This window comes from Frankliniella occidentalis, unplaced genomic scaffold (genome assembly GCF_000697945.3).
Source record: "Frankliniella occidentalis isolate FOCC.00 unplaced genomic scaffold, Focc_3.1 Scaffold349, whole genome shotgun sequence".
NCBI classification, from domain to species: Eukaryota; Metazoa; Arthropoda; class Insecta; order Thysanoptera; family Thripidae; genus Frankliniella; species Frankliniella occidentalis.
Genome location: NW_026267472.1, coordinates 149,662 through 162,531, shown reverse-complemented (window position 1 = coordinate 162,531; position 12,870 = coordinate 149,662). Strand labels below are relative to the sequence as shown.

The following is a 12,870-nucleotide window of genomic DNA, read 5'->3' as shown; positions in this document are numbered from 1 at the left end:
TATTTTATTTATTGTCTCTTAAGGGGTAATTCGCGAAAGTAGAGCCCTTTGGACTAAAATTTCGTCCGTTTGGCTCTATCTCTCACCGTTTAGGCGCTAGAGGGAGTTTTTCTGACAAAAGTGGCCCCAAAAAAATATATTAAGCTTAGAAAATATTTGATGGTTTCCTAAGGGGTAACTTGGGAAAGTAGAACCCTTTGGGCTAAAATTTCATCCGTTTGGCTCTATCTCTCACCGTTTAGGCGCTAGAGGGAGTTTTTCTGACAAAAGTGGCCCCGAAACAATGTATTAAGTTTTGACAATATTTGATGGTTTCCTAGGGGGTAACTTGTGAAAATAGAGCCCTCTGGGTTTACATTTCGTCCGTTTGGCTCTATCTCTCACCGTTTAGGCGATAGAGGGAGTTTCTCTCACCAAAATGGCCAAAACAGAAATATTTTTATTTTTTCAGAAGTACACTTCTGTCTGAGAAGTATGCTGCCGGTTCAAAATTTTCTTCTAAGCAGAAGAGTGGGCTTATTTTATGGTGGGACATCATTAATACAACGTGTACACTTTCATGCAAAAAAAAACACATTTAGTTTTTTGTTGCTTGAACACGTTCGGTGTCATTCAGAGTATGCCTGGAAGTATATTTAACTTCTAGGTTTAGTCTTATGTACATTTTCATAGGTGTGTTATTGGATTCATAAGCTAACATCAATAACTTAAAATTTCGGCATAACTTGCATGTATTCTACAAACTGCGGCACACACAGCCAAAGATGTTCAGCGTATAAAAAGAATACTTTGTTTGTTGAGTTTTACTTACGAAGTAGACAGAAAAGGTACCTGGCAAAAAGATGGTTCGAAGCGAGCCGTCACTCAAACGGGCCGAAGGCCCGTTTTCGGATAGAAGATGTATTACACCATAAAAATACAGAAGGGACGGGCCGAAGGCCCGTCCCAAACGCCGCCGGCAGGCCAAGCTGGGCCCGCTCCCTGCCGAACCGAGTTGCCGGTGGAGCGAAGCGGAGCTGGCAACTTGGTTTGGCGGAAGAGCGGGCCCAGCTTGTTTCAATAAGCATCACAGTGTTTTGCAATGAATCCAGAACTATCGCATTATTTTGCGATAAGTATCACACAATGTTTGTGGTAAAAATTCATCACCCCCCCAGGAGTGATAAATCAAGGGAATCACACCGGGCATTTTATCACACGAAAATGTGTGAAAAGTATCACACTTTGAATTACAGTGCAGTCACGTTCAACCATAGGCGTACTATATCTTAAAAGAACCGCAATGAATTAACTTAACTTGCTTTTGAGAGCGTTTTTTTAAATTTAATTCGCATTTAGATTTTAAACTCGAAATACCCGTTTTATGCCAGTTTCAGTCCTGTTTCACCGTCAACAGTTAGGAAACGCCTTTCGGCCATCGGCGGCATGATACCACATTACAGCTCAGCCACTCGCAGAGCGGGGCGGGGTTAGACGACTTGACGCCTACCTGCAGGACACCCCGCCCCGGCCCCGAATTAAAAGTGTAGACGCCTCGAGTTGGTGTGTCACGAGAATTGGCGAAGCCTGTTACGCGAGACGTCGCCTGAAGTATGACCAGCGTGCTTTTGGACCCTACTGTTTGCCGGCTATTCCCCAAGTTCCGGGCTGAACCGGGCTGACCGTAACTTTGCAGCTTGCCGTATGAGGACATGAATACCATACGGATTCTTTACTGTACTATGATTCTAAATCAATGGTCAAGTAAAATTTTCCGTGAGTGTTCACAAACAAATTCTTTTGGAAAACAAATCATAATTTTCGTCCGAAATTGTCGGCATTTTAGTTTTCATGGCCTATTGGCAGCGTTGGCAAGAGCTGTATCGCCCGCGCGTTGGTTTAACTGATTCCCCCACCCTGCCTCTTTTCACGCGAGAGAGAGCGCGGCGTCCCCACGGGGAAGTACCTGGTGGGACGCCCGCTCACTCGCGCGCTCGGCCCCCTATTCCCCGACGGTACTCGCCGGAGCAGTCTTCGCTCGGTGGCAGGAGGAGACGCACAGTGACGCTTCGTCTTCAGCATGGACAACTTCACCGTCGGCTACGGCCGCGGTTCTGAAATTAACGCAACCTTATACGCTGCTGGACAGTACCACAGTGGTGAGTTTGTACCTGTGCTGCCGCTAAAGTGACAGCGACATTTCGACGGAAAGTTCCTTCACTTTCGTAAAACCCAAAATCTTGTGAACTTTTTAATAGGGACTTAAGTATTTCTGTCAACATGCAATACTGCGTATTACTTTATACGCAGTTATGGACAAAACGGTTCATAGCTGCAAATGGAAATTCTGCAGAAATTTCTCCAACTCTGTTCGTAAGTACGTGTAAAATAAATACGCAGTAACGCAATAGCGCGTGTTCACAAAAATACATAGGCTGGGGACAAACCAGAGTTCATAACAGTTAAGTGTCAAGAAAAAAAAAGTGCACTGGTGAATTCCTGCGAAGTATTTTGCTCCTTTGTAACTACGAAGCGTTTACTTCACAATTACAAAGTGATGCTTTGCCAGTCATTTCTTGATTTGGTTCGGCGTTTCGGGCCCGGCGACGGACTGTAATCAAGAAACCCCAGGTAGGGACCGGGTATTGCTCCTGGGCGTGGCTCGGGGCGAGGCGGGGCCGGGTGGCCGGGATTAGCGACCGGCCGAGAGAGGTGTTAGGCGGGGCGTTCGCCTGTTCCGATCAAAATGTGTTCTGTTCGAACAACGTTCAGTATGTTCATTGCATCGTCTTGCTTTTTAAACAAGCAGGTCCGCCCTTCCGCCAAACGAAGTTGCCAGCTTCGCTTCGCTGCGCCGGCAACTCCATTCGGCAGGGGCCGGGCCTGCTTGGCCTGCCGGCGGCGATGGTCGGGCCTGCGGCCCGACCATTTCTGTCACGCAGTTTTCGAAAGAACATAATCAAATAATGTAGCGGGCCTTCGGCCCGCTAAAACCCGTCATCTTTGAGTTTGCTCAAAAGACTCGAGAAAGGGATGTAACGGTGAAGCACCGCGACTTCAACCCACCCTTCTGCTTAGAAAACGTTTTTTGGGGGTGGGGGGAGTTTCCTAGCTACTTTGCGGTTTTTAGGCTTTTTTCTACATCTTATTGTAAAATTAATATGTTTATTTTTGGGCCACTTTCGTGATAGAAACTCCCTCTAGCGCCTAAACGGTGAGAGATAGAGCAAAACGGACAAAATTTTCACCCACAGGGCGCTACTTTGACGAGTTACCCCTTAGAGGCTCATAAAAAAAAAAAATTCCGACATTCTAGACCTACCCACTTTCCTTTGATACCTCCTTTCAGCCCCTTAGGGTTGGTTGCCAGAATTTGCCGTAGGCGTTTCGTTTTCTAGGAGTGAACCTTAAGATACCCTGAAAATTTGAAGTCTCTAGCACATCTCCTTCTAGTGGAACAGACAGACAGACAGACAGGAGGTCGTTTGCATAAGCCCGCTGGATAGCTTTTTCAAAGCAGAAGGGCGGGCTAAAAAACATTGTTTTTCATCCAAACTGCATGTCTAAACTCCAATTTTGAGGTTTTTAGCACTGGTTGCCAAATAACGGCTAAAAACCTCAAAATTGGAGTTGAGACATGCGGTTTGGACGTAAAAAAATGTTTTTTTAGCCCGCCCTTCTGCTTTGAAAAAGCTATCCAGCGGGCTTATGCAAACGACCTCGTGTCTATCTGTCTGTCTGTTCCATTGGAAGGAGATGTGCTAGAGACTTGAAATTTTCAGGGGATCTTAAGGTCCACTTCTAGAGAACGAAACGCCTACGGCAAATCCTGGCAACCACCCCTAAGGGTGTGAATGGGGGTATCCAAGGTTAAAAAATTCTTCCAAAAAGTATTTTTTTTTATGTTCTCCTAAGGGGTAACTCGTCAAAGTAGAGCCCTTTGGGCGAAAATTTCGTCCGTTTTGCTCTGTCTAAAACCGTTTAGGCGCTACAGGGTATTTTTTGGACGAAAATAAGCTAAAAATTGCCATAGTGAACAATAAGTTGTAGTGAAAGGCCTAAAAACAGCAAAATTGAAAGGAAACTCTCCCCCCACCCCCGAAAAACGTTTGCTAAGCGGAAGGGTGGGTTGTAGTCACGGTGCTTCACCGTTACATCCCTTTCTCGAGTTTTTGGGGCAAACTCAAAGACGACGGGTTTAAGCGGGCCGAAGGCCCGCTACATCATTCGATCATGCTCTTCAGCAAATCGCGTAGCAGAAATGGTCGGGCCGCAGGCCCGACCATCGCCGCCGGCAGGCCAAGCAGGCCCGGCCCCTGCCGAACGGAGTTGCCGGCGGAGCGAAGCGGAGCTGGCAACTTCGTTTGGCGGAAGGGCGGGCCTGCTTGTTTTAAAAGCAATACGTTGCAATGAACATAATGAACGTTTTTCGAACAGAACACAACTCGATCGGAACAGGCGAACGGCCCGGCTTGGACCTCTCCCCGCTGGTCGCTAATCCCCTGGCAGCTGGGTGCTGGACCGTCTCGTCACCTGTCAGAGCTCAGCCGCCTCTTGCTCGTCCGCCTGGAGTGGTGGGGATGACTCGCGGAACGAAATAGAGAGTGACGAAATCAAGAAATGACTTGAAGAAGTGACACTTCGACCCCTGAAAACTAAAAGGTCGTACCTCGGAGCGGCTGCGTATAAGGTCGTACCTCGGAGCGGTTGCGTATAGTGTCGGATCTCGCCAGCGTCCCAGAGAATGGTCGTAAGTCGATTTTTTGTCGGTTTTGCGAGATGCATACCATTAGAATCGGGAGAAAATTCTCTTTCTAATGCATCTCGCAAAATCGACAAAAAATAGACTTACGACCATTCTCTGGGACGCTGGCGAGATCCGACACTATACGCAACCGCTCCGAAGTACGACCTTATACGCAGCCGCTCCGAGTTACGACCTTTTAGTTTTCAGGGGTCGACTTTGCATTTGCAAAGCGATGCTTTGCTACGTTTTCATTGCTTCGCAATTGCAAAGCATCACTTTGTAATTGCAAGGTAAATGCTTCGTAGTTACAAAGGAGCAAAATACTTCTCAGCTCTGCAAAGCGAATGCTTTGTCGGAATTAAACAGTGTGCGAAGCCTTATTCTGTATTAACGCACACTTACCGAAGGTTTTTTTTTAATTACAGACGAAATGTGGACAACCTCAACTTTGCTTCTTGTGGCCGTCCTGTGTCTTTATGCTGTGCTGCTGCGGCTGAACCTAGGGTCCACTTTCCGTTTTCACCTCCCTGGTAATTATCCTTCACATTCTCACCCTTGTTGCAATTTCTTTGTGGTATCAAGCAGATCCACTCAGCGTGGTCGCCAAAAAGGCTTCTTGATTGGCTGAGTTTTAGCAAAGCCTATTACTCCATCGATCAATGGTTTCGCGTCTGTCTGTTTGTGTCTGTAATCCCGATAACTCGAGAATGGTTTGAGCTAGGTGCATAAGATTTTTGTTACAACTTTATGTCATAAAAAGCAAGAACTGTATGATTTTTAGCCCTCCAGCTTTTTAAAAGCAGGGAAATATTGCTAATTTTCAATTATTTTGATGGCTTCCTATGGGGTAACTCGTCAAAGTAGAGCCCGAAGAGACGACATGCCGTGGTTTGGCTTTATTTCTAGCCGTTTGGATGCCAGAGGGACTTTTCCAATCGGAAAACTCGTCAAAATAAAACCCTGGGGCCCAAAATTTGTGACTTTCGGGGCTGGAGGCCTATCTACGACTAAGCCTTATGCCTGACTTTCTTCTCAGCGCCGCAGGTCTAGGTAGATGTTTGCCAGGCGCGTCGGCAGCGTAACAGCGCAGCGTGTGATTTCGCGAAGCCTGTTACGCGAGATGTGGTCTGGCGTCTGCCCCCCCCCCCCCCGTCCCCTTCTCTCATCCCCCCTCTCATCCTCTATTTTCTGTCCCCAAACTCATAATTTAAGTGTAGAACTGCTTAACACTTGTAAGTGTGTAACTGCGTAGTTGTGTACTCGGAAGAACTCAACTTGCAGTTGTGCACTTACTAGTCTGGAGTAGTTGCACTTATTTTATCATTTTTACCTACATCTTATCCCATGTTTGCGTGCAAGAACCGTAAACTCATAATGCTGGTCATACGATACGAATCTATCGTGCGCTAGGCATTCTATGAGTGTGATGTGTTGTGGACAGAGGCTAAACTCATGTACCCTTTCAGGTAGGCAGTCATTGCAAGAACTGCCAGAGGCGCTCGCCTTGCAGGCTGTATACCTAAGAGCTCGTGAAAGCGAAAAAACTACTCCCGGCATAAGGGTTGGCGCAGGTCTAAGATGGGAAACACTACTCGTCGATCTCAACGTTATCCACCGCGTATGTACCGACAACATGTAAGTGTTTACTGAAGACTATCGCCGTTCTGCGATGTACAGGTTTACATTATGTCGCCAGAAATTTAAATCACATTGTCGTTGTGCCGTGGCAGCCGTAACCATAAGTATTTAGCTGGTAAAACGTTAGGCTCTACAAACTATACGCAACTGATAGAGCCATTTCATAAAGCAAAAGTCACGATTTTCGGGTCAACTCTCTGGTCTTTGACCAACTATATTCGGTCGACTTCCGGTTTGCAGACCACCCTCGCCACATGTTGTTCATCTAGGCCCAACCGTTCCAGACATATATTTCTAAGTAGGCTAAGTACAAATTGTAACTTTTCAGATATAACTCTAATTTAAATTTGCATCTTTTTAAAAATGTGCTGAAGAACGCATTCTCGCGAGATTCAAAATTGTCCTTTGTCTTGTTCTGTATTTTAGCCACCCCACGCTCCCTCCCCGTACTCGGGGTGGTGTGTAGTGTAGTCGATCAGGAGCGCTTAGACTAACAATCTTTAACACTTCATGTCTCGACGCTCGACTCACAGTTACATTTAATAACGCAAGTTTTCGCGAATTAGACGTTTTTTTCACGCATTAGACGCGAGTGGACTAGCGAGGGACCCCTTCGGTTAAAGCGTTTTATATACAAACGAACTATGGCAGGGGTCTCAGACACGCGGCCCGCGGGCCGCAAGGGCCGCACTGGAGAGAGATGGAGCTATGTGATCGCAGTGAGTGCGAGTGAGAGGTCCGACTCGTGCGGCCCGCGTAACGTCACAGTCTGAGACCCCTGAACTATGGGAAGAACTGATGCGTACATACATGTACGACATGCCGTGTGGAGTGATTATATGATTATATAACTTACGCATTTACTCGCATTAACGTATAAAAGGTATATATTCATATAGAAGTTTTATGTACATGAATTATATTCATCTACATTTTTATTATTCTTAAAATTCGATAAAATTATACATATTTATGTCTGATTTCTTAAATCAGTACGTACAATAACAACTGTATACCACATGTTTAAAAATGAATGTTTTTCCATTCAGTGTGTGCCACAAAATAAGGAGTCTTGTTTGTGCTCGTACTTTATGCTTGGGATGACCAATGACTCTTCGATGAATTGCGTTGCAGCACTTTTCCGGATCGAGGTCTGCCCAAAAATGAGCGGACGAACCCCCTCAGCGCTCACCTCTTTTCTCTCGATGAAAAACGGTGGCGAGCAGTACGTGACGTCATGTCCCGAGTCCTAACGCCTGCTAAGCTTAAGGTAATTTTGCAACCGTTTTAAATCTTTAGCACAATGACAATGTTGTTGAAGCTGTCGCATTCTCGCCATTTTACAAAAATGGACTCAGTGAAAGCAAGTGTGGGGGACTTTCATATTTCAGGTAATGTGGGACACGGTGCCACCACGGTGCCTCATATTACCGAATGTTGAACACTAGTGCCTGACAGCTAAAGAAGTGCACCGAGTGTCACAAATTAGCTACGTACTTTTCGACTGAAGAAGAAGGACCAGTACTTCGCATTAGCTACAGTAGAACACCTAACGCCTCATATTATAAGCTACACTGTAAATCAGAGTGTGATACTGACTGCACGTTTTCTGTGATACAGAAATATTGCACGATGATGTGATGGTCATCGCAGAAAAACTACAACACTAAATTCATTGCGTATATTTGTGATGATCATATATGACCATATCATTATTTTTGTGCAATATGCGTCACAACGTTTTGAGATAAATCTAGAATCATCGCATTATTTTGCAATGAGTATCAAACAATTGTGTGATAAAAATTCATCACACCACCAATAGTAATGAATCATAGGGGTCAAACAGGAAATTTTATCACACGATGTGACTAGAGTGATGAATTTTTATAACAAATTTTGTGTGATACTTATTTCAAAATAATGCGATGATTCCGGATTTATCTTCAAATGGTGTGACGCGTATTGCACAAAATTATGATACCTCGAAGTATCGCTCAAATAAGTGATGGTCATCACAAATATAAGCAATGAATTTAATGTTGTAGTTTTTCTGCGATGACCATCACAACATCATGCAATATTTCTGTATCACAAAAAAACGTGCAGTCAACATCACACTCTGATTTACAGTGCGCCTGCTTTTTACGCTCTTTTAAGAGTTAAAGTTACAACGTGTAACTTTTACTCAGTGGTTCGTTGAAAATAAGTTAGTTATTCGACTTGTCCAACTTTTGTCTCCAGTATGTACTATCGAGCATATTTCAAAATCGATACCTTAAAATTTTATTTTGACACGTGTTTTGTTAAATTGAGTATATAAGTTACGGAGCCCTCTAATAAATTCTATGTATGTGTTCGCTTCTAGTCTTTGTTTTCCCTTCACGCCCGCACTTCCCAAGATCTCCGATGTTCTGTCCGAGGAGAAATGAACTCTGAAGGTTTTGCTGATGTTGATGTGAAGGAGCTTATGGAAAGGCAAGTTCATCATAATGAGCACCCTCTCGGGCACCGCAGACTGAGGGCACACCAGACGTTAACATGGTCTTGTTTCTGCCAGGTTTGTGACTGATGACATGGGTCGAACACTATTCAGTGTAGATTGCGACGCGTTACGCCGTCCTGGTAACCCGTTCCACTCACACTGTGCCCAGTCCTTCACGAACTCATGGTGGCGTCAGCTACGCCAGCGGCTGCTCCGAGTTTGGCCTAGTCTCGCTCTACGAATTCCACATCGCGGCTCGACTGCGCAGTTTTTTCAGGTGAGAGGCTTGTGTAAAAATGTTATAAACACCAACGGAAATAGTGCATTTGGGTTTACAAAGCTGTTTTCAACCGTCAAATGGTCCAACATGGACCATGCGAAGTAATTTGGACCACCTTCCTTTGACTGCTCTTTTGACACACAGTGCAAATTATAAACGAGTCTTTTCCTTGGTCTGCATTGTGTTGATTAAGGTGGACATTTAGATACCAAAAATATGCCCCATGGCATCACTGAAAAAATTCTTTGTCACGATGACGAAAATACCATGGCTAATTTTTAGTACAGGGGTGTCGTCATGGGTTTTTTTCGTCACCGTGACGAGAAAACCTATAGTAAAATACTATTGCAATAGTATTTTCGCCATTGTGACAAATAATTTTTACAGTGATCCACAATGAGGTGGTCCAAAGTACCTACTTCATCATTTGACGGTATAGTTAATAAATTTGTTTAAAAATCGACTTCTAGATATTTTATTATGCCACTTTTCTGTACTTATCAATACTTCATATTTCCGAGTGCTTTTCAAATTGCCCAGCATTAACCTACTTCAGTAAGCAAAAAATTTGACGTGTGTCTGTCTGTTGTCTATTATCACGATAACTCGTGAACGGATTGAGATTGGTAGCTCAAATTTTTAGTGAAACTTTGTAACTTAAAAAGACAGAACTGTACTGATGTCGATCCCTCTGGTTGAAAATTAAAGCATTTGGTTGAAGCTGAAAAGAAGTATAAGGGGAACAACAAAACGGGAATCGCTCTGTTGTATGCATGGTGACTTTTTTTTTGTTCCCCGAATTCTTCTTCACTTCAGCTGTACCGGAATGCTTTATTGGCCACTGAGAACGGGCAATTTTAAAAGCACTCGGAAATTTTTGCGATTTTTCGGATACTTTTATGGTTTTCTAAGGGGTAACTCATCAAAGTAGTGGTCCCCTGTCAAATCTTGTTGGTGGACTTATGTTTCTTTGTGAAGCTACACCTGGACTTATGTTCCTATGTCAAATCCCACTGGTGGACTTATGTTCCTGTGTCAAATCCCGCCGGTGGACTTATGTTCCTTTGTCAGCCCATGCATGGACTTATGTTCCTCTGTCAGATCCACAAAAAAGGGTATGAAAAGACATAAGTCACACTAAAAACTGTTCTAATTGAGGTAGAGCTGCATATGTTTCGCAGAACACTAATGCATCCTTAAACAAAACATTCTGTGAAGGAAAAAGTACTCTAGCTCTAAAACTGTAACAGCCAGCCTAGAATTCGACACACTTTTGGCCCTCCTGAAAAATTAGCAAAAGTGGACTTAAACCCCTTTGTCAAATCATCAGTGAAATGACCCTAAAACAAATAAATGTTTTCCTTCAGATATTGGATTGTCTCCTTTGGGTTAACTCGTCCAGGGTTGTTAAAGTTACAGAGTAACGTAGTAACGACGTTACTGTAACGCCGCGTTACTCGTAACCCTAGAGGGGAAAAGCAACTGGGAACTGCTGACGTTTTGCTAAAAGTTAGCTAAAATATCAGCTGACATTTGGCGGATTTTAACTAAGATTGACTGTGTTTAGCGGCGTTTTCCAGCGTTTTCACTAAAAATTGCAGACTTTTGACTTGCGTTCTACTAAGGGCTCGCCCTGGAACAGGAGTGAACTGATATAAGCTGAGTAGCTCGGCTCTGTTTTATCTGCGTTTTACCTGATGGTTGACTCACTGGAACTGATATCGCCTAAGAGGAAGTGAAGGGCGACTGATCTTATCTGTCAATTACCCTGGAGTCTACTGAAAAGCTTTACTGTACTTGACTGACTTTTGGTACATTTTAACTATGCTTCGAAAAAAAAAAAGATTGCGTATTTGAACCTTTAAATATCAGGACGGAAGTCGACACTCTAGACCACTACGCTATACGCATCTGTCTGGGTACCACTGGTCGGGGTAGAGTGACTCTCTGACTTAATGACTGGAGAACTTACTTTCGACTGATATTGACTGATTTTTTAACTGAATGTCACTTCGTTGCGAGCAGTCACAACCCGCCACGGAGTAAAGGTCTTTGAAGAGAAGTTTTTCTAGTCTAGCCCTCTAGTCACAGAGGAGCAAACCTTCAGCTCACAAATTTTAAATGCATGTAGCTATAAAATGACTTATCTTGCTAGCGAGTACTCTCGCAAATGTTAGTTACGACATAGTCAAATTTTAGTTAAGGGGGCGACTGACAGTTACTAAATTTTGAACATATTTTACTGACATGACGCTTTTGCAAAAGCTGTCTAAAACAGGCAAAATATAGGGTCTTTGGCTGACTGATAGTATTTGTACTCCGACTAAAGTTACTGAAAGCGGTCCTCAAGTAACTAAAAGAAAAATCGGTCGGTATCAGCTCAAGCGAATGTATTTCCAGTCACTCTTAGTCGCGTCCGCAGTCGAAAAGCAGCTATGATTAGTTGAACTTCAGTATGCAAATGTGACTGCTTTTAGCTGTAAAGTAACTGATGCATAGACTGCACTTTGGCTCGGATGAAAATGCCGTAATAATCCGGGAAAATCATTTTTATCCCAGTCGCAGTTAGTAATTCGCGGCCACAAGTTTTTCGCTTAGTTCATCTGCAGTTAGATAACAGCAACCTTCAGTAAACTTTTCCTCTAGGGCACTGTAACGGTAACGCGTTACATTTCCCACTGAGCTGTAACGGTAACGCGTAATCGTTACTTACGTCAGTAACGAGGCGTAACGCCGTTACAGTTTTAGTCGTTACATACCTGTTACGGGTACATATTATGCATTGGGTAAAGTGGACCAGGCAGCAGCAGGCGAAAGCGGGAAGGAAGGTGGTGCACTGTAAATCACAGTGTGATACTGACTGCACATTTTCTGTGATACAGGTATATGGCACGATGTTGTGATGATCATCGCAAAAAAGTAGAAAATTAAATTTTCATTGCTTACATTTGTGATAATAATCACTTATTTGAGCGATACTTTGAGGTATCATAGTTTTTTCAATAAGCATCACACTGCTGTTTTGCAATGAATCCAGAACTTAGTTTTTTCAATAAGCATCACACTGCTGTTTTGCAATGAATCCAGAACTTAGTTTTTTCAATAAGCATCACACTGCTGTTTTGCAATGAATCCAGAACTATCGCATTATTTTGCGATAAGTATCACACAATATTTGTGATAAAAATTCATCAGTCCCCCAGGAGTGATAAATCAAGGGAATCACACCGGGCATTTTATCACACGAAAATGTGTGAAAAGTATCACACTTTGAATTACAGTGTGCGGGTTTAGTGTTAAGGGGAGGGATGATCAGGGGTGAATTAAGGTTCGGCTGACAGGGGGTGGCGATGCACTGTCGCACTGTAATTCGAAGAAGTGTGATGCTTTTCACATATTTTCGTGTGATAAAATTTCCTGCGCGATTCCCATGATTTATTACTCGTTGGGGTGGAGTGGGTGGGGGTGTGATGAATTTTTATCACAAAATTGTGTGATTCTTATTGCAAAATAATGGGATGATTCTGTATTTATCTCAAAACGGTGTAACGCATATTGCACAAAACTATGGTACATCGAAGTGTCGCTCAAATAAGTGATGGTCATCACAAATATAAGCAATTAATTTAATGTTGTAGTTTTTCTGCGATGATCATAACAACATCGTACAATATTTCTGTATCGCAGAAAACGTGCAGTCAGTACCAATCTCTGATTTACAGTGCACAGACGACAGGGGGG

At 43.6% G+C, this 12,870-nt stretch overlaps 1 protein-coding gene across 2 annotated transcripts in view; it reads left to right on the top strand.

The window, feature by feature from the left end:
• Positions 1 to 1,973: 1,973 nt before the first annotated feature.
• Positions 1,974 to 12,870, top strand: part of LOC113214271 (probable cytochrome P450 6a13) — a 17,360-nt gene continuing 6,463 nt past the window's right edge. For both annotated transcript variants that reach the window (XM_052274195.1, XM_052274194.1), the window contains exons 1-6: positions 1,974 to 2,138; positions 5,152 to 5,256; positions 6,193 to 6,361; positions 7,499 to 7,634; positions 8,733 to 8,842; positions 8,925 to 9,126. In XM_052274195.1, coding sequence (XP_052130155.1) covers positions 2,060 to 2,138; positions 5,152 to 5,256; positions 6,193 to 6,361; positions 7,499 to 7,634; positions 8,733 to 8,842; positions 8,925 to 9,126 — 801 coding nt within the window. In that variant the 5' untranslated portion in view covers positions 1,974 to 2,059. The remainder of the gene's footprint in view (positions 2,139 to 5,151; positions 5,257 to 6,192; positions 6,362 to 7,498; positions 7,635 to 8,732; positions 8,843 to 8,924; positions 9,127 to 12,870) is intronic.